The sequence below is a fragment of the Stegostoma tigrinum genome, chromosome 5 (assembly GCF_030684315.1).
Source record: "Stegostoma tigrinum isolate sSteTig4 chromosome 5, sSteTig4.hap1, whole genome shotgun sequence".
NCBI lineage: Eukaryota > Metazoa > Chordata > Chondrichthyes > Orectolobiformes > Stegostomatidae > Stegostoma > Stegostoma tigrinum.
This window is the reverse complement of record NC_081358.1, coordinates 102,856,310-102,878,889: the sequence shown is the minus strand read 5'-3', so window position 1 is coordinate 102,878,889 and position 22,580 is coordinate 102,856,310. Positions and strand designations below refer to the sequence as shown.

The 22,580-nt window shown below is 42.3% G+C and overlaps 1 protein-coding gene across 4 annotated transcripts in view; it reads left to right on the top strand.

Annotated features, from left to right (window-relative positions):
* The window catches only part of LOC125451740 (zinc finger protein ZFAT-like), a 109,616-nt gene that overhangs the window by 19,109 nt on the left and 67,927 nt on the right, over positions 1–22,580 (top strand). For all 4 annotated transcript variants that reach the window (XM_059646182.1, XM_059646179.1, XM_059646180.1 and 1 more), the window contains 3 exons: positions 3,211–3,375; positions 5,428–5,581; positions 13,138–14,507. In XM_059646182.1, the coding sequence (XP_059502165.1) occupies positions 3,211–3,375; positions 5,428–5,581; positions 13,138–14,507 (1,689 nt within the window). The remainder of the gene's footprint in view (positions 1–3,210; positions 3,376–5,427; positions 5,582–13,137; positions 14,508–22,580) is intronic.

The following is a 22,580-nucleotide window of genomic DNA, read 5'->3' as shown; positions in this document are numbered from 1 at the left end:
TCCAGGATTTTGATCCAGCAACAGGTGAAGGAACAACGATATATTTCCAAGTCAGGCTAGGAGTGGCTTGGAGGGGAACTTGGAGGTGATGCTGTCCTCATGTGCCTGCTGTCCTTGTCCTTCTAGATGGAAATGGACATGGGATTGGAAGATGCTATCTGAGGACCTTTGGTGAATTTCTGTGGTGCATCTTGTACATAGTACACACTGCTGCTACTCGGCATTGGTGGTGGAGGGAGTGGATGCTTGTGCTTACAGCGCCAATCAAGCAGACTGCTTCGTGCTGGATGGTATCAAGCTTCTTGTTTGTTGTTGGGGCTGCACTCATCCAGGCAACTGGGGAGTATTCCATTACACAACTGACTTGTGCCTAGGTGGACAGGCTTTGAGGAGTCAGGAGGCGAGTTACTCACCACAGTATTCCTAGCTTCTGGCCTGCTCTTGTAGCCACTATGTTTATGTGGTGAGCCTAGTTGAGTTTCTGGTCAATGATGATCCCCCAGAATGTCGATAGTGTGGGATTCAGTGATGATAACATCATTAAATGTCAAGAGATGGTGGTTAGATTGTCTCTTGTTGGTGATGAACATAGCCTGGCATTTGTGTGGTGTAAATGTCATTTGCCACTTGCCAGTCCAAGCCTGGATATTGTCCAGATCTTTTTGCATTCAAACATGGATTGCTTCAGTATCTGAGGAGTCACTGAGCATTGAGCAATAATTGGCGAACATCCCTCACTTCTGACTTTATGATGAAGATCATTGATGAAGCAGCTGAAGATGGTTGGGCCTTGGATACTCCTGTAGAGATGTCCTGGAGCTGAGATGATTGACCTGCAACAACTATGACCATCTTTCTGTGTGTCAGGTATGACTCTAACCAATGGAGAGTTTGCCCCCTGATACCCATTGATTCCAGTTTGCTAGGGCTCCTTTATGCCACGCTTGGTCGAATGCAGCCTTGATAACAACGGCTGTCACTTTCACCTCACCTCTGGACTTAACTTCTTTTGTCAATGTTTGAATCAAGGCAGTAATGAGGTCAGGAGCTGAGTGGCCCTAGTGGAACCCAAACTGTGCATCACTGAGCAGGTTATTGCTGAGCAGGTGCTGCTTGATAACACTGTTGATGATGCTTTCCATTACTTTACTGATAATTGAGAGTAGACTGATGGGGTGGTAATTGGCTGGGTTGGATTTGTCCTGCTTTTTGTGCACAGGACATACTTGGACAATTTTCCACATTTTTCACTGTGTTAATTTACTAGAACTGCTTGGCTAGGGGAGCACAAGTTCTGGAGGACCAGTCTTCAATACCATTGCCAGAATATTGTCAGGGCCCGTATCCAGTTTCCAACCATTTCTAGTTATCACATGGAGTGAATTGAATTGACTGAAGACTGGTATCTATAATGCTGGGGACCACTGGACAAGGCCGAGTTGGATCATCCAGTCGGCACTTCTGGCTGAAGATTTCTGTGAATGCTTCAGTCATATCTTTTGCTCTGCTGTTCTGGGCTCTTCCATCATCGAGTTTGGGGATATTTGTGGAGCCTCCTCCTCCAGTGAGTTGTTTAATTGTCTATCACCATTCACTATTGGATGTAGCAGGACTGTAGAGCTTAGTTCTGATCTGTTGGTTGTGGGATCACTTAGCTGTGCCTATCACTTGCTGCTTTCGCTGTTTGGCGTGCAATTAGTCATAATTAGTGGCTTCACACATTGAAACCTCATCTTCAGCCTGGTGCTGCTCCTGGCATGCTCTCCTGCACTTTCCACTGAACCAAAGTTGATCCCTTGGCTGGATGGTAATGGTTGAGTTGGGGATATGCTGGGCCATTAGGTTACAGATTGTGCTGGAGTACAGTGATACCAAGATGTAGAGCTGGATGAACACAGCAGGCCAAACAGCATCTGAGGAGTAGGAATGCTGACATTTTGTTTTCTGAAGAAGGGTCCAGACCCAAAATGTCAGCTTTCCTGCTCCTCTGATGCTGCATGGCCTGCTGTATTCATCCAGCTCTACACCTTGTTATCACAGATTCTCCAGCATCGGCAGTTCCTACTATCTGTGTGCTCGAGTACAATTCTGCTGCTGTTGATGACTCATGGCGCCTCATGGATGCCCAGTCTTGAGTTGCTAGATCTGTGTGAAGTCTATCCAATTTAGCATGGTGACAGTGCTACATAACACAATGGAAGTTATTCTCAATGTGAAGCTGGAACTTCGTTTCCACAAGGACTGTGCGATGGTCACTGTTAATGATAATGTCATGGAAAGATGCAACTGCAATTGGCACATTAGTAAGGATGAGATCAAGCATGTTTTTCCCTCTTATTTGTTCCCTCACCACCTGCCGCAGACCCAGTCTAGCAGCTATGTCCTTTAGGATCCGACAAGTTCAATCAGGAGCCCTGCTGTCGAGCCATTCTTGGTGGTGGACATTGAGGAGTTCTGATTCATCAGCTGAGGGAGGATGGTATGTGGTAATCAGCAGGAGGTTTCCTTGCCCATGTTTAACCTGAAACCATGAGACTTCATGGGGTCCAGAATCAATGCTGAGGACTCCTGGAGCAATACCCTCCTGACTGTATACCACTGTACTGCCCCCTCTGCTGGGTCTGCCATTGAGGCAGGACAAATCCAGGGATGGTGATGGTGGTCTCTGGGACAGTGTATGTAAGGTATGATTCTGTGAGTATGACTATGTCAGGGTGTTGCTTAACTAGTCTGTGAGACAACTCTCCCAATTTTGGCACTAACCCCCCAAATGTTAGTGAGGAGGACTTTGCAGGGTTGACATAGCTGTTTTTGCCATTGTCTTTTCCGGTGCTTAGGTCAATGCCAAATGATCTGTCCAGAATTTCCTATCACCTAAATGGATAACCTTCAATAACACTCAAAAATAAATTTTTTGGCACTGTTCAAACTTCCTTGAGAGCACCTCCAAATCTGTGACCTCTACTGCCGAGAAGGACAGGGCAGCACATGCATGGGAACAACACTAGCTGCAAGTACCAATTCAAGCCACAAACCATCGTGACCTTAAACTACATCATGGTTCTTTCACTGTGCTTAGGTTAAATCTTAGAACTCCCTTCCTGCAGCACTGTAGGTTTACCGCATGGACTCCAGTGGTAGGATCGGAACAGGTTTAAGGATAAATTCTGGTGTATCAAAACTGTCATGGATCTCTGTTTCTCTTTGTAGACAAAACAGATCCTGAAATAGAGTTGGATGATGAAAGAGAAAGATCAATGAAAAGACCACGCTTACCAAAGAACGAAAATTTGACATTTAAGGATCTTGATCAAAATTCAGGAGGAAAGAAGCCAATTATCAGTGTAGTTCTCGCAGCACATGAAGCTATTCCAGGTGAGTAGCAATAAGCTTTTATTTGTTTACTGCCTTATTTCTTTTCAAAGCACTTGACCTTCAATGATTGAGCTTGTAGTACAGTTGCTGTTGTTTTGTGTGAGCTCTTTTGAGGTAACCCATACTACAACTATTCAAGTAAAAGCTTTATTGTAATGGTAGATGCAGAAATATTTCATTCCCCACCCCCTCTTTTCTCTGCTGAAGGTAAATCATATTTAACTAAGTTGTAAGTTTTTCAGTGAGTTAATGGAGATGATTGATCAGGGTAATGTGATTGTTGTATAAAAGCTATTTGATAAATAGCCACATATTGAACTGATACCTGAATTGAAATCTGGGAAATAAGAGGGTCTGTGGTAATATGGGTATGATGTTAGCTGAGTGACAGGAAATAGAATAGGAATGGATGTTTGTTTTTTGGTTTGTAGAAAGGTATATCCTTGGTTCTCTCCCAAAATCTTACTAGGACTACTCCTTTTCTTGGTTTATTCTAATGAATTGGATAGTGATTATTAATTTCATAGGTTCCACATGGCACAAAACTTGTGAACAGAGAGGAGGCTTGTGATGGACTTGGAAGTGAATTTAGGCTGATGAAATGCTTGTCATGTGGCAGACAAATTTGAATACAGATATGTGAACTGATGTATCTTGGTAGGAATAGCAAGTAGATGCAATATAAAGTAAAAGACAGTATTCTACAAGGACTCCAGGAACCAAGAGTTCTGGGAATATAAGTGCACAAATCATTGAAGTTGACAGAACAGATTGAGAAAGTGGTTAAAAACACAAATGGAATTCTGGGTTTTATAATGAGAGGTATAAAGTAGAAAACATACCATTTAAAATTTCTGCTTCAGCTTCAGGAGTATTGTATACAGTCTAGGAAGTGCACTTTAAATGCACTGGGGCCAATACAGAAAAGATGTACAAGAATTGGTCTCGGGATGAAGAATTTCAGTTAATTGGATACCTTAGTGCAGTTGTTCCCCTTAGAATAGAGAAGGTTAAGAGGAGAATTAACAGTAATGTTCAAAATCCTGGACAGAGCATTGGTTGAAGGGTTGAGAAAATAAGTTGATTGATTCTTTTTCCAATGGCTATGTTGAGGAAAGCTTTGTTGTGCCTGAGTATTTAGGATGCAAATTGCACTGATGGTACAGATACGATTGGTGTTTTCAGGAGATTGGATAAGCAGTGAAGAGAGAAATTTTACAGAGCTTTATGGAAAGGGTGTGGGAGTGGAATTAGTTGATTTTTAGAAAGCTGACATGGTGTTCTGTGTCTATTCCAAAATTCTACCTGCAACAAGTTTGTGAGAGAACTGGTGGAATGAAGTAGCACTGATAAAGCAGAACAGGTGGGATGAGGTGGGGTGATGCACCCTGCAAAATGTAATGAGTATGCCACAAAGCTTATATTTTCAACACCTGTTTACGTGATTAAAACCTTTTCTGCATTCAGTCCAAGACGATGTTAAATGATTCTATTGTGATTGCGTCCAAGACCTTTGATTATGCCTTCATGGTTTCATCTGCAAGTTTGTTATTCATGTTGCTATGGAAGTGCACCTTTCTCCATCTACTTACAGACCCCAAAAGTATATCTAAGGAAATGACAGTGAAAGTGTGCCTTTGTGTGTCTGAACTCCTTTCCAATACTTTCACTTATCTTCTGGCCAGCTCCAGCTCTTTCAGCTTAAATACTAGAGATATGATCAAGTCATATATGTCCAAATCATGCTTGCCATTGCTGGTTGAACTGGAAAGTTGGACATTGCACGGAATTAAGTAACTGATTTTTCAAGAGCAACCAACAACGCACTGAGCTTATTCCATCTGTGTGGCCCATTCACTTTCAGATCAGGCCCAGCCCCACAGCTAGCACATCTCAAATTTCAAGTCCACTATCAGAAAAATCTAATTTCAAATGCTGATCAATCCGTTTGAAGGAATGCCCATGTTTACATCTAAATAAAGTGTTATTTTTGCAAAGCTTTGTGCCTGCTAACCCCTGTGATGACTTGAAGTATCTGTTTGTGTACTTCAGGTGCCACAAAGATTATTCCTGTAGAGGCCACACCAGCTGAGGAAACTGCAGCAGCTGATCCAGAAACTATTGGCCAAGATCCATCTTTACGGAAGGGTTACCAGGAATATGCTATACAGCAAGCACCAGTGGAACTGCCTCAGAATTCTTTCAGGTGTGTCTATATACAGGAAAAAAAAGCTTTGGATGACACAGAATCTTTTGCTTCAACTAATTTATTATTACCTCCACCATTGCAGGTGGATGCAAGGTAATGGTGATCAAGAAGGAGTATAAATGAGATAGCTGCGTATGTAGTCGGTAATCAGTTTACTTGACTATTGATGGGCATCTGGATTTAGAAAGAGGAACTGAGGGATTCTTTTGATATTTCAATTGTGGTTCAGTAGGAAATGTCCTTAATTTTGAGTTGTAAGATGTGAGTTCAAGTTCCATTTGTGCTTGAGCAGAAAGACAAGATTGGCTCAACAGTGCAGTACTGAACGTGTGCTACATTTGTGGAAGTGTAGTCTTTTGAATGAGATGTTAAAACAAGTCCCTATTTGCTACACTCCTGATGTAAAAGATTCCATGGCAGTATTTCAAAGAAGAGAATATCCTGGTTTACGTGCATTCTTCAGCCATTAACGCAGTGCAATTTATAGAAGTTTCTGTGCTGTGTTTCGTACAATGCATCAGTAACTGCACTTCAAAAGTACTGTATTGGCTATGAAGCTCTATTAGATGTCTGATGGTTTTCAAAAAATGCTATATAAATGCAAGTCTTTCTTTCTTGCAATTGGTGTCAGTTCAACATACAGGTCTCCAAGACATATTCCGTAAGGTTGTACTGGCATCAGTTTTGGGATCTAGCGTATTTGTACATTGAGACATAACATTTGATAACTGTAAATGTTTGGGAGGAGCAGTTGATTTTGTACTTGTACTTCCCAAAGCTCTCTTTTGATGGGGTTTCCCTAGTATCACGGGTGGGTCTGTTGTAAACAAAAACAGCGAATGAATCAGTACTCCTCCATGTCGAACAATACTTCACAGAAGCACTGAGGATGGCAAGGGAGCAAAATGATCTGTGGGTGGGTGCTTTCAATGACTTGTCTTTCAGAACTTGCCACTCCCCTAGCCAAGCTCTTCCAGTACACTTACAACAATGGCATCTATCTGATAGTGTGAAAAATTGCCCACGTCTGTCCTGTGCATGAAAAACAGCACAAATCCAATTCAGCCAATTATTGCCCCATCAATCTAATTTCAATCATCAGTAAAGTGATGGGGGTGTCATCAATAGGATTATCAAACAGCACCTGATTAGCATTAACCTACTCAGTGATGCCTAGCCTGGGTTCCACCAGAGCCACTCAGCTCCTGACCTCGTTATAACCTTGGTTCAAACATGGACAAACAAACTGAATTTCAGAGGTGAGTTGAGAGTGATCGCCCTTGGCATCAAGGCCACATTCAACTGAGTATGGCATTAAAGACCCTTGCAAAAACTGAAATCAATGGGTATCAAAGGGCAACCTCACCGATGTTCGAAGTCCTGTTTGGTGCATAGGAACTTGTTTGTGGTTGCTGGAAGTCAGCCATCTCATTTCTAGGACATCTCTGCAGGAGTTCCTCAGGATAGGGTCCCAGGCCCATCCATCTTCAGCTGCTTCATCAATGACATTCCCTCCATTGTAAGGTCCAAAGTAGAGATGTTTGCTGATGATTGCACTGTTGAGCACCATTCGCAACTCCTCAGTTACTGATGCAGTCCAAGTTCAAATGCAACAAGATCTGGACAATATCCATGCCTGAGATGGCAAGAAACAATCTAACCACCACTCCTGGACATTCACTGATATTACCATCATTGAAGCCTTGACTATCAACATCCTTAGGGTTACCATTGACCAGAAGCTTGAATGGATACACCACGTAAACACAGTGACTATCAGAGGCTATGAATATTGTGGCAAGTAACTCCCCAAAGCCTGTCCAGCATCAACAAGGTACAAGTCAGGAGTGTGATGGAATATTCCCCACTTGCATGGCTGAGTACAGCTTCAATAATACTCCAGAGGCTTGACACCATCCAGGACAAAGCAACCTGTTAGTTGATACCACATCCAATCCCTCACTATTGACACTTGTAGCAACAGTTTGTACTATCTACTATATTCACTGCAGAAATTTGCCAAAGATTCTTAGGCAGACCTTTCAAACCCACAGCTGCTTCCACATAGAAGGACAAGGGTACCAGATACATGGACACTTGCAAATACCCCTGTAAGTCACTCACCATAGTGATTTGAAAACACATTACTATTCCTTAACTGTCACGCTGTCCAAATCCCTCTCTAATGGCATTGTGCGTGAATTCAGTGCACGTAGACTGCAATAGTTCAAGAAGGTAGGTCACCACCACCTTCTCAAGAACAACTAGGGATAGGCAATAAGTGCTGGCCAGACAATGATGCCCACGTTTCATGAGTGAACCAAGAAAAGCTGATAGAAACAGTTCATTATGATTAATCAACAACACCATTATCACTGTAGAGAATGGTAGAATGCTAATAATAAAATTAAATATATTGATACATAGCAGAATACAATTGCTTTTTCGTTCATGGATGTGGATGTTTCTGGCTTAGTAATCATTTATTTCCCATCCCTAATTACTCAGAAGGCAATTAGAGTTAACCACATTGCTGCAGCTATGGATTCATATGCAGGCCAGACCTGCACAAGGAAACAAGTCAGATTTTCTTTCTCTAAAGGACATTCATGACATAGAAGCAGTTTCATGAATAAACATTACATAGTCACCATTAGGATAGCTTTCAATTCCAGATTTTTATTGAAATCAGATTTTACCACCTGCCACACTGTCATTGAAATACTTTCCCTCAGAACATTTGTGTCAGGTTTTCAATTCTTAATTGACCTCTAATAGTTCATGACCAATCAGCCTTTCTTCAGATACAGTGTTCAGTTTCGATCAGATGATCGATGTTTTGAAAACAGCACAGAAGAGGACCACAGAATTAACTCCAAATTGAATGTTTCTTAGTCATTCAAATACCTTTGAAGACCTTGGTCTGTATACTTTAGGAATGTGGGATAAATCACTTGCAGTTTATCAGATGATAATGTATGTTTTCAGTAGATGATGAAAGCAAAAAGCACATGACTCGAGAACATTAAAAATATGTCAATGGGAGGAACCTTTTGGATTTAATAGGACAAATTGATAATGTAAAAAAAATTGGAAATTTCTTTTTAAAAATTGGAAGGTACACAATTCATAATTTTCCAAAGTGCTGTAGATTTAGAAAATGTCTCTCTTTATTGGGTAATTTTAAGTACTACTCAGTCATTTGAGAAATGTTAGGTGTGGGGTTTGAAAAAGCAGAGGAAACATGTTTCTAGAATTTATTAAGGCTAGTTAATTTTGACAGTTATGTGCTGAACATGGAATACATGGCTTTATAAACAGAAAGTTATGTCAGACCAACCCAGTTAAATTTCTGGAGGATAGACACTCCTCTGTTATTCTATGTACATTGATTTTCAGAAGATATTTGATGAGGTTACACATGTGATAGGAGAAATTTTAAATCTTCGTCATTTGAGTAATGGAATTGGGTAAAGGAACAGAGTTGTATAATCAGATTCGTAGGAGGAATAGTAAGTTGAAAAGCTGAAAACAGGAAGTTACAACAAGGCAAGTATAATCCAGCAATTTGAGCAGAAATCCTCTAGGAATTGGATGGAATGCATTTTTTTTACACCACATCTTATATTTTCTCATTTGTTCATGGAATGTGGACAATTCTAACAAAGCTGTTCTTTCTTGCCCATCCCTAATTGTCCTTGGAGATGGCCCTGGGTCAGCTCCATGAACCGCTGCAGCCATTGCAATGTTGACATACCCGAGCTGCTGAAAGGGAGGGAATTTCATTGCTTTTAAATGGAATAGGGTTGACAAAGTGCAAAACTAATGTTACACCTGATTTTCAGTTTCTTGTTGGTTTAGTTAAAATTGTCCCTATTAAATCTTAACGGTGGTATATGGCTAACAATGTATTACGATAGTCATTTACTTTGGAGCAAAGTGCAAATCAGAATTTAGAAACATGTAGCATAGAAAGGAGCCAGCACTTTAAAGAGTTATCCAGGAGCCCCACTCTCCTGCTCTGTTAATTTTTAGCTGCATATTTCTTCTTGTTAAGTATTACATTTCCAGTGCCTGATTGAATCCTTTAATATTGCAATGCATAAGAACTTACTGCATAGAGCAATTCCTTCTTGTGATGTTCCCTTCTGTTTTTTTTCTCTTAATGTTGACAGATAGAAACTGTGGAAGGAACAAGGGAGTTGAGTTGTCAAGGGAGCTGACAATTGTTGAAGGCTAGTATATACCTATTGGAATGTGGAAATCGAAAACATGTTTGGAATGTTTTCTAAAGGAAAGTAGTCAAGTACATGGGAGAAGCATAGAATTATAGAATGGTTACATTGCAGAAGAGGGAGAAGTTCATGTTAGCTTTTTGCAACAACAATTTAATTTGTTCCACTTCCCTGCAAATTTTCTATTTCAGATACTTACCCAATTCCCTTTAGAAAGCCATGATTAAATCTGCCTGTCCACCATACACTCAGGCAGTGTACTCCATTTTCTAACCACTTGCTTCATTTAAAAAAGGTTTATCCTAATGTTGTAACAAGGTGCAGAGTTGGATGAACACAGCAGGCCAAGCAGCATCAGAGGAGCAGGAAGGCTGACGTTTCGGGCCTAGACCCTTTTTCTGAAGAAGGGCCTAGGCCCAAAACGTCAGCCATCCTGCTCTTCTGATACTGCTTGACCTGCTGTGTTCATTCAGCTCTGCACCTTGTTATCTCAGATTCTCCAGCATCTGCAGTTCCTGCTGTCCTAATGTTGTTTTGATATTATTATCATTCATCTTAATTTTGTATCATATAGTTGTTGTCCCATCTGTTAATGAAAACAGTTTCGCTTTGTCTAATCTGTCCAGACCTGTCCTTGTTTTGAGCCCCCGCCCCCAACCTCTTTTCAACTTTTCTCAACATTTTAGGTCGAGTGACCCATTCTGAGGAAGTGTCACTTGACCCAAAACTCTGATTTCTCTACACCGTTGCTGCCAGAACTGCTGAGCTTTTCCAGCAATGCCTGTTTTTGTTTCTACAATGACTAATGTCTTCTGCCAGAAGAAATCTGTTGATTAATTTGATAAGTGGCTTCAGAGGATTTCTTAACACTGTTTTGTATTCAAGCAGCTTTTTTTGCTATTCAACATGGGAAAGTAGTTTAGTAAGTGTGTATCAGGTATCAATAGAGTTTCTAGCAGCCTTGATATTCAAAAGATTAATCTTCTGCCACAAGAGTGCATTCTTAGAGCGTGAGACCATTATATGTTAATGTGGCTGTCCTCCCCTTGGAATGTTATTTAGGAACATTGGAAATAGTAGCAGGCATTTGGCCTATCAAGCCTGTTCTACCATTAATTGATCATTGCTATGTTCTATATTAAAGACACTTCCCTGCATTATTCCCACATCCTTTGATATCTTTAATATCTGTAAATCTGTTGATCTCTGTCTTGAATATACTCAATACTGAGCAATTTTTTTCTTTATTCAATCATGGGATGAGGGCGTCACTGGCCAGGCAGCATTTATTGCCCATCCATAATTGCCCAGAGGGCGGTTAAGAGTCAACCTCATTGCTATGGGTCTGGAGTCACATGTAGGCCAGACCAGGTAAGGGTGGCAGTTTCCCTCCCTAAAGGATATTAGTGAACCAGGTGGGTTTTTCCCAACAATTGACAACAGATTCTGGGCATCATTAGACTCTTAATTCCAGATATTTATTGAATTCAAATTCTACCATCTGCCATGGCATGATTTGAACCTGGGTCCCTAGAACATTATCTGGGTCTCTGGATTAACGGTCCAGCAATAACACTCCAGTCCTCTAGATATGAAGGCCAATTCCATTAGCTTTCTTGATTATTTTCTGTACCTGTTTGTGACATTTTAAAGATGTATGTAATTGAATGCCAAATTCTCTTTGGACATGCACTGTATTTGACTTCATACCATCTAGACAGTGCCCAAAATGGTCCAAAATGGATAATGTCATACTGACTGACATGGAACTCCATCTGCTGCAATTTTACCCATTCACTTAAGTCTATCAATATCTCTTTGTAGTTTTATGCTATCACCTACATAGACTACAATGCTACCTGACTTTGTGTCACCAGCAAATTTGGATGAATATGACTTTCTGTGCCATTATCCATTAATAAATAATGTGAATAGTTGAGGCCCTAACACAGATCCTTGAGGGACACAACTGGTTGTGATCTGCCAATTTGAATACTACCCATTATACCCTACTTTCTGTGACCTGCCACTCAATCACTTTCCAAGCTGTGTTAGTAATTAACCCTCAGTTCCATGGGCTTCCATCTTGGCTAATGGTTTCTTATGTGGGACTCTATCACATCTTCTGGAAAACCATATATAAAACAACATCCATAGACATCTGTGTCCACCATCTTAATTGCCTGTTCGAAAAATTCACCTGAGGTTTGTCAGGTATTACCAACTTGTCATGAATCCATGTTTGCTCCCCCGATTAACTGGAAATGTTCAAGGTGTTTAGGCACCTCACCCTTGATTATATACTCCAACAATTTCCCCATCATAGATGTTAGGCTAACTGGTTTGTATTTCCCTGGTTTTCCTTTTTTGCCCTTCTTTAAAGGCAGAGTGACATGCACAATTTTCCAATCCAGTGAGATGACTCCTGTATCTAGAGAATTCTGAAAGATCATAGTTAGAATGATTATAGTAATTGTGGATTTTTTTTTCCTCAGTGTTCCTGATGTTTGGTGCTTACAAATGATCTTTGCTGGGTGTAACCAATGGATCAGGACATAATTGTGCTTTGTTGTGATGTTCCCTCTGATTGAATAGCTAGCCAGCTTCACACTTCAATGGTGAGGATTTAGGTAGAAAGATATTCCAGATATGCTTGCAGAATTAAAATTTGCTTTGATTGTGCCTTCATGATCTCCTGATGTCCCATTGCACTCTACAGTAAAATATTTTTGATGTTGTTTTGATGTATTTTTGATTCAGTATGCACATATCAAGATTTCAGAGACAGCATTGAGGTAATAACTATTTTGAAGTAATAACAGAATAACAACATTTTGGGTATGTTATTGGTTGAGGTAAATAGGAATGTAGAATTGACAAGCATTCTGGTTATAACACCGCTTCTTCAAATAGTGTCATCTCATATTTTGTGTTATTTTGAGAATGTAGGCGGACCCTCAGTTTAACGTCTCATCCAAGAGATCGCACACTTTCATTACTACACCAGAGCATGAGCTTAGATTACTTACTCAACTTTTTAAATTGTGAGAGATAATGGGAACTGCAGATGCTGGAGAATCCAAGATAATAAAGTGTGAAGCTGGATGAACACAACAGGCCAAATAGCATCTCTGCTTGGCCTACTGTGTTCGTCCAGCTTCACACTTTATTATTTTTAAATTGTGATTTGACTTTACAACTTTTGACTTTTTTAATGTTCTAAAGTGAATCATTGTCAAGGTTTCTGCTACATACCAACAATCAAAAGGTTGTGTAAATCGGCTGCAAACTCACAAGGGAATCTTTCTGTTCTTTCAGACAAGGGACCACACAGCTGAAGATTTTTACCTGTGAATATTGCAATAAAGTATTTAAATTTAAACATTCACTTCAAGCTCACCTCAGAATTCATACCAATGAGAAACCTTACAAGTGTTCACAATGTGACTATGCCAGCACCATCAAGGCAAACCTTATTGTCCACATGCGTAAACACACGGGGGAAAAGTTCAGCTGTGACTACTGTGCCTTTACCTGCCTCAGCAAAGGGCACTTGAAAGTGCACATTGAGCGGGTGCACAAAAAGATCAAGCAGCATTGCCGATTCTGTAAAAAGAAATACTCTGATGTCAAGAACTTACTCAAGCACATCCATGAGAGCCATGACATGGATGAAGAGAAAGTCAAAGAGGTCTATGATGAGCTGCGCCTGCTAACGAGGGAGGGCAAACGGCAACTGCTGTATGATTGCCATGTGTGTGAGCGTAAGTTCAAAAATGAATCAGACCGTGATCGGCATATGTTGGTCCATGGCGATGACCGCCCATTTGCCTGTGAGCTCTGTGATCATGGTGCCACAAAATACCATTCACTGGAGGCACATGTTCGCAAGCATAAATTTATCTACATTTGTTCAGTGTGTACCAAGAAATTTGTCAGCTCTGTCAAGTTAAAATGTCATGTCAAGGATGCTCACAGCGACTTGGGGGAGGATTCTGTGTTCAATGACTCCATTAATCAGAGCTTCTATCTTTTGGAGTCAGGAGGTGACATTCAGCCAGAGGCCTTGGAGGATGCTGATGGTACAAACTTCAGTGGCTGTGACCAAGATGTACATGGGCACCAAATTCTCGTAGAACTTGAAAATGAAGGTGCAAACATTCCCATACAGACTCTTACTCAACAAGAAGAAATTATGCAGGTCCATTCGGAGAACGTCGACAATCCCTCAGATGGTCCCAAGGCCACCCAACATGAAGAAGTTTCTTTGGATGAAAGCAACATGCCATCAAACAATGACCATAGGTCAGTGGATGAGTGTAAGAGTGAAATCTTGCCAGTTTTACCTCTCAGCAGTGACACTGTGGTAGATTCTAAAAGCACAAACCGTCGGTCTAGTTCCACAGAGCAGAATGGTACTGATTCCCTCAAAGAGTATGAATCTTGTGTTGTCGAAAATGAAAACTCATTTGAAATGGTCCAGCTTGATGGGGCTAAAGATTTATGCAACTCAACTGGTACTCATTTGACTTTTGATAAAATTCCATCAAGAACAGAAGCTCAAAAGGATAGTGTAGATCTTGGAGCCTTCCAGCAAGTACTTGACAGCTTGCAGAAGAGACAACTGAATGTCAGTCTTTTTGAAAAGATCAGGAAGGTCTATGGTGATCTGGAATGTGGATACTGTGGTAAGAAATAATCTAAATGATATTGTGAAATTAATCTAATGAAACTATCTCTTTCACATATAATAGTAAATTGATATCTGTTGCAAAATTCTTTTTTTAAGGGACGAATTGTAACCATCTTGGCTGTCATATTCTGTTTTTTTTTGCACCTGGTGTACAATTGGAAAAATAAGTTCTACTCTAGTATGGGATAAAACTTCTGTTCTCATTGAGGCTTGGTGTTACAGCAAGCCTTTTACCGGCACGTTTGGGACCAGGAGTGTGCCAGTTAATGAAATATTCCTGATAATCAAGAAGTCCACATGATCAATGTAAAAATATACTCTCAGTGATAAAAAGTAATGCATGGAAATTACACATCTCTGTTATACTTTATTAATGGCATAAATCACTTAAATAATAATACAACTTTGTCTTAAATAAAACTTGATTGCAGTGAACCTTCTTGCTGTTACCCCCAACTAACTGCTTAGACATCGTGGTAGATCACAATATTTGGGGAGAAATGGACTTGAAATTGAATCAGCTGTTGATATTTCATGTGGCCATTCAATTGAACAAGAATATTTATATTGAGGCAAATAATTGGATATAATAATACAGTAAACTACATGGTATTTGAGGTCTATAATATTTGCCAGTTTATCTAGAGAGTTGGTTCTTAAGGTGCCGGATAAAACAAAATTTGCTGTACTATTACAGTGATTTATCGTCTTGTTGAGTCTCAAAATTTCCATTAATGTAAGTGGGCACTAAATAATCCCAGCAGCAACTTTGAGTTTTGGATGTAAAAGTACGAAACCTGATTGCTCAAAACAGCTATCCAGAGGTTATTCTGTCTAAAAAGGCAAAATGGGAAAAAAAAATTATCCTAGTGGGCCAAAGGTTTGAACTCACAAAATAAATGGGAAAACTTCTTCGAGCCAGATTTTCTGACAATAAGATTGAAATGCTGACAGATCGGAGTTCAGGTGAAAGTGAGTTAAAATCTGATCTTTAGTTTCTTCTCTTTTACAAGTGAGAAAGAGAGAGAGAGAAGTAGACTTTAGCTTTCTGCTGCAAGATTTATGAGGCCTCTTATAATCCTGACAGGCCCAGAAGTTTCTGAAAAACTGCAACTGACTCCAGAAGGATGTTGCTAGGTGAATTAGCTGCACAAAGGCCGGTATCCCATCACCAAGTCACTCTTCAATTACATGTACATAGTACCTTGGCTCTGGCCAGTGAGCTCAGAGCCAGTCCTTTCAGAAAAGAGACTCTGACTCTCCAATTTATATCTGTCAGCCAGGACTCCCAGATTAACAGCCCCAATCAGAGATCCCATACTCAATGATATCTACCTGGCCTTCATTCCAATCACTACATTTCTGCATCCCCCCTATCCTACCCCACCAAATCCGGGGATGCAGGCCTGTTCTTTGTCTTGTAGCTTTTCCTGGGACGTTTTCGCCGAAGGTCTGGTTCCTTCGACTCTGACTTGGACACAGGTGGCATGTACTGGACCGTATTCCATCTCTTGCACCAGGAGCTTCTCGGGAGAGATTCCTCCTCTTCTTCAGCCAGTAATGGTATTGAGGCTGCACCCATTTCGGATTCTGAGGTTTCTTTGATGCTGTTCTGAGGGGCCAGGTATGTTTTGCTCTTTCTCCGTTTCCAAGGTAGCAGCTTTCATGTGATCCACATGTTTGTTCAGAACCGCCTCACCTACTTGAATTTTGCATGTCATGATATCTGACCTCATGTTTACCTCGTCTCATACCCATGCAGGGCCATTTCTGTGGTTTCGGCACCAAACTTTGTCTCCTGAAGTAAACTGTCTGTCTCGTTTAGAGGAGGCATGTGGCCAGCATTGGAGTTTCATTTAACCCCATTCCCCCACCACCCACAAGGTCTGGAAATATCATGTTTCACCTGTGCGGAGTCTTCCCACAATCAACAACTCTTCTGTAGCTATCCCCGTAGTTGCATGAGGCATGGTCCTATCATCAAACAGAACCGGGACAGTTTTTGGTATCGATTGAAGCTATAGGCTGCTTCTTTAAGCCTGCCTTCAACGTTTGGACTGCTCTTCCCACCAGACCATTGCATAATGAATGGTATGGAGCTATCCAAACATGCTGAATGCCATTGGACTTTGGGAAATAAACAAAATCCCTGCTGATAACAACTGACATCCCATTGTCCATGACCAATACTTACAGGAGTCTGTGTATCAGAAATGATGCTCGCAGCTTTTCATTCGTCATCTCTGAGTTTTCCGAATAAACTCTATGCACGCCCAACCACTTTGAATGGGCTTCTGCAATGACCAAAAGCATTGGGCCCATTAAAGGGCTGGCATAGTCAGCGTGTAACCGAGTCCAGGACTCCCAGCCATTTCCCACAAATTGGGGAAACTGCTAACTATAGTTTTTAACCTTGTAGGCACTCTGGGCATTGACCAACAAACTCAGCTATGTTGGCATTCAATTCTGGTCACCAGACATAACTACTTGACAACATTTTAATTTTGGAAACCCCTGGATGATCCTGGTGGAGTTCAGCCAGTGGCTGGCAGCAGTCTTTACTTGGAACAATCGCTCTTGCTCCCCGTAGTTATGATACTTGATGAAGGAGTGGCAGTCTGCAAGCTTGTGATTTGAAATAAACCTGATGGATTATAACCTGGTGTTATGTGACTTCTGAATTTGTCCTCCCCAGTCCAACACTGGCATCTCCACCCTGTAGTTATATGCCATCCTCTACAGTGATCTGTTTCTGTTTTAGTTTCAGTTCTGGCTGTGATGGCCTTTTTGGTTTCCCCAGTCGCCACTAGCTGTTTTAGTTTTGCCAGGACAGGATCCGTTTGTGTCTGTAGTCAGATATTGTCAGCAGTGACCGGAAGGGTATCTAGAAAGTTTAAAACCAGAATAGACTCTTCCGGGGAGGCAGCACCCACCACTGGTATCTGCCTGTGGTAAATAGCTCAAGGCATCTGCATTTGCAACTTGGCCTCCTGGATGGTGTTCTGACTTATAATTCCACGCACTGAGAATAGTGGCTTACTGCTGAATTCAACCAGAAGCTATGGGTAGCACAAACTTGTCCTCTTTTTAAATAGTTCGAGCAGGGGTTTGTAGTCCGTTACTATTACAGATTTACATCTGAAACTTGCTCATGTCAAAGATGACCATCAATCTTTCTTTCTCTACCTAGGCATATTTGCGTTTGCCACCAACCAAACTTGGAAAGTGTATGCTAACATTCCTCTTTGTAGAACTCACCACTTTGGTGAACCAACACTATGTTAATACCGTATGGGAAGCATCGCCTGTCAGCGCCATCTCTCGCTTTGCATTGTAGTGGGCCAACACCTTGGATGACAATAGCTGTTTTTTTTCACTTTCCTAAAGGCTACTTCCTAGCCACATGACCATTTCCAAGCTATTGCAGGTGTAATGGTGCCAGTATGGAGGCTAGGCTATGAATGAATTTTCTGTAATAATTCACCAACCCAAGGAAAGACCTCAGCTCCGGTATAGGTGCGGGAGCCAGGGCACCTTTGATCATGCTCATTTTATCTTTCAATGGCTGTAACCCAGTCTTGTTAACTCTATAAGTCACCTGGAGTGCCTGGAACACCACATTTTTCCCTTCTAAGGCAAATGCCTGTCTGGGAGAAATGTTTAAGGTGAAAAATGTCCCAGTTCTCCAAGTGCTCTTTGTTGGTCTTCCTGGTTATTGACACATCTTCAGATAAATATCAACCCAGGGATAGACCTTGTGAAATGTTCTCCATTGTCCACTGGAAAAAAGCAGAGGCTGATGACGCTGCAAATGGCAGTCTTGTATATTGGTACAAAGCCTTACGGGTTTTAATTGTGTCATACTTCTTAGGACCCCTCATCTAGTTGCAATTGCAGGTACGCATGGCTCACGTCCAGCTTCGTAAAGGACAGTCCTCCCACCAGTTCTGCGTACAAGTCTTCTATGCGAGGGATTGGGTATTTATCCAGCTGCCAGAAACAGTTTACCATGTACTTAAGATCCACACAAAGGCAAACTGAGCTGTCAGGCTTCACAATCAGTATGTCCAGTGCTGTCCACTCTGCAAACTGCACTGATTTGATGATTCCTTTGCTGCCCAGCCTCTTGATTTCTGCCTCTGCTTTTGCCCACAAGGAAAATGGCCTGGGCAGGCCTTGCAGAATCACAAATTTGCTTTCTGATCAACATGTAAGGTGGCCTTGGCTCCTTTGATACTCCCTAGACTATCCTGGAAAGCTTTTGTGTATTTAATTAGGACTTCACTCAGGCAGCCATTTTCTTATCGAAAATTGTTGAGCCAATCAAGGTGAATCTTTCTCAATCAATTCTGCCACATCAAGCACGGACCCCAGCCTCTTCCTACAGTTGATGGTAACTGCGCCAACTGCTTCTTATCGGATCAGTTCTGAGGAAGGGTCACCAGACCCGAAATGTTAACTCTGTTTTCTCCTCCACAGATACTGCAAGACCTGCTGAGCTTTCCCAGCAAATATGTTTTTACTTCCTATTGGAGACTGGTTGGAAATCTTAATCTGTGACAGTTCACTGTTGTATGTTCTCAGTCTGGCCAGGGTCTTACGTAATACCTAGGGTTTGGAGTCCAGATAAAACTTGATAAAAGCTGGTTCGGCAACCACTGATACAGCTGCACAGGTATCGACTTCCAGGAGAACCAGGTATCGATTGAAGCTGTAGGCTTGAAGCTCTCCCTCCAGGAGAACCAGGTGACCATTTAACCGGGCATTTACTTTGGTTCTGATTTGGAGTTCCTAAGCACTTTAACTGTTCCCAATCATATATAGGTGGATCATCCAGGATGCCACAATGATGCTTCCCGAAGGTTGCAGGAACAGCAACTCATATTCCGCTTGGGAACCCTGCAGCCCAATGGTATCAATGTGGACTTCACAAGCTACAAAATCTCCCCTCCCCCTACCACATCCCAAAACCAGCCCAGCTCGACCCTGCCTCCCTAAGCTGTCCTTCCTCCCACCTATCTCCTCCTCCCACCTTAAGCCCCACCCCCATCTTCTACCTACTAACGTCGTCCCGCCCCCTTGACCTGTCCATCCTCCCTGGACTGACCTATCTCCTCCCTACCTCTCACCTACACTCACCTTTACTGGCTCTATACTTGCCACCTTGACCTGTCTGTCTCCTCTCCATCTATCTTCTCCTCTATCCATCTTCTATCCGCCTCCCCCTCTCCCTATTTATTTCAGAACCCCATTCCCCTCCCTCATGTCTGAAGAAGGATCTAGGCCCAAAACGTCAAGCTTTCCTGTTCCTAAGGTGCTGCTTGGCCTGCTGTGTTTATCCAGCTCGACACCTTGTTATCTCAGGGTGTATACTCTCCTGGATACTGGCCTATGAATTCTCTGAATGAAGTCAGGCCTTGTAGGTCTTTGCTGTTTTGAGTCCATATACTGCAGCAATGGTGTGCTGGTTCAGGTCCTGAAGAACTTTGTAAACATTTTTCCAAGGCTCGGCTTTGTTTTGGTGTTTTGCTGTGGGCTGGCCTAAGGTCCCTCTTTCAGGATATGCCCTGCATGAGGCTCTGCGATTACCTACACTCAGGTATTCTTGGACAGGTGAGGGCACTTTTGTTGGGATGCCCTGTAAGCACAGAAACATGGAAAATAGGTGCAAGAGTAGGCCATTCAGCCCTTCAAGACTGCACCACCATTCAATATGATCATGGCTGATCGTGCAATTCCAGAACCCTATTCCCGCTTTCTCTCCATATCCCTTGATCCCTTTAGCTGCAAGGGCCTTTTGAATATATCTACTAACTAGCCCCAAAGCTTTCTGTTCACAACTCTTTGACTGAAGAAATTCTTCCTCATCTCAATCCTGATTAACCTACCCCTTAAACTGTGACCCCTTAGTTCTGGACTTCCCCAACATCAGGAATATATTTCCCAAATCTAGCCTGTCCAGTCCCATTGGGATTTTATATGTTTCTATGAGATCACCTGTCATTCTACTAAATTCCAACAGGTGTAAGCCCAGTCAACCCAGTCTTTCTTCGTATGTCAGTCTTATCATCCTGGAAATCAGTGTTGTGAACCTTTACTGGACTCTGTCAATAGTAAGTGTTCTTCCTCAGCTGAGGAGACTAAAACTGCATACAATACTCAATGTGTGACCTCACAAAGGCCCTGTATGACTGCACCAAGACACCTCTCCTCCTTTACTCAAATCCTCTCACTATGAAGGCCAGTATGCTTTCCTCACCACCAGCTGCACCTGCATGCCAACCTTCAACTCCTGTTCCACCATGATACTCAGGTCTCATTGCACCACACCTTTTCCTAAACTGCCACCATTCAGATAATAATCTGCCTTACTGTGTTGGCAACCAAAGTGGATAACCTCACATTTATCCACATCATATTGCATTTGCCCACTCAGCCAGCCTGTCCAAATCACCTTGCAGCCTCTTAGCATCTTCCTCGCAGCACACGCTGCCACCCAGCTTAACGTTGTCTGGAGATATTGTATTCAATTCCTTCACCCAATTTGTTAATGTATGTTGTGATCAGCTGGGGTCCTGTAGCTTGAACTCTGCAGCACCCCACCTACCACTCTGAAAATGACCTGTTCATTTCAACTCTGATTCCTGACTGCCAACCAGTTCTCTGTTCAGGTTAGTACATTATCTCTGATACAATGAGCTTTAATTTTCCTTACCAATCTCTTGCATGGAACCTTGTCAAAAGCCTATTAAATTCCAGGTACACAACGTCTACTGACTCACCCTTGTCCACTCCACTGGCTAAAACTTCAAAATATTCCAGAAGATTTGTGAAGCATGATTTCCCTGTAGTGAATCCGTGCTGCCTCAGACTAATATCCATTACAAGCCCACTGACTCCCACAGCTGCCTGGACTATACATCTTCACACCCCACTTCCTGTAAAGACTCCATCCTGTTCTCTCAGTTCCTCCGTCTCCATCGCATATGTTCAGATGAGTCCAGCTTTGACAAGGGAGCCTCCAAAATGTACGCTTTCTTCCTTAACTGAGGATTCCCCAGCTGTGTTGTCGACAGGACCCTCAACCAGGCCCAACCCATCTACCGCACTTCTGCCCTCACCCCTTCTCCCACACCTGCCCATTTACCTCCTCCTCCCCAGTATCCAAGGGCCCAAACGTACCTTCCAGGCGAAGCAACACTTCACTTGCACTTCCCAGAATCTAGTCTTTTACATTCGCTGCTCACAATGTGGTCTCCTCTACACTGGGGAAATGAAGCGTAGACTTGGCAACCACTTCGCAGAACATCTCTCCATGGCTTGCTATAGTGTTCCAGTGAAGCCTCCTGCAACAGCAATAAGGTTTCTCTTATCCTCATCTAGTTTGCCACCAGCATCCACATCCAAAAGATCATCAGACACATTTCCAGCAAGATGTCACCACCAGAAACATATTCCCCTCCCCTCCCTGTCTGCCTTCCGCAGGGACCATTCCTCCCAGGACACTCTGGTGCACACTTGCTTCACTCCCAACACCTCCCCACAGCCCTACGCACCTTCCCCTGTAACTCGCAAAGGTGCAACACCTGCCCATTTACCTCCTCCCTCCCCAGTATCCAAGGGCCCAAACATACCTTCCAGGTGAAGCAACACTTCATTTGAATTTCCCAGAATCTAGTCTTCTACATTCACTGCTCACAATGTGGTCTCCTGTACACTGGGGAAATGAAGCGTAGACTTGGTGACCGCATCGCAGAACGTTTATATTCTGCTGGCAAAAAAGACCCTGAACGACCTGTTGCCTGCCATTTCAATACACCATCCTGCTCCCTGGCCAACAGCTCTGTCTGTGGCTTATTGTAGTGTTCCAGTGAAGCCCAATGCAAGCTGGAGAAACAACAACTCATTTGCCATTTGTGGACCCTACAGCCCTCTGGACTTAATTTGAGTTCAATAATTTTAGGGCCTAAACTCTCCCATGTCCCAGCCCCCACCCCCCACACCAGGCCTTGTTACCACATAGCCTGCCATTACACACCCCTTGTTGTTAGTCTCTAACAGTCCCCAA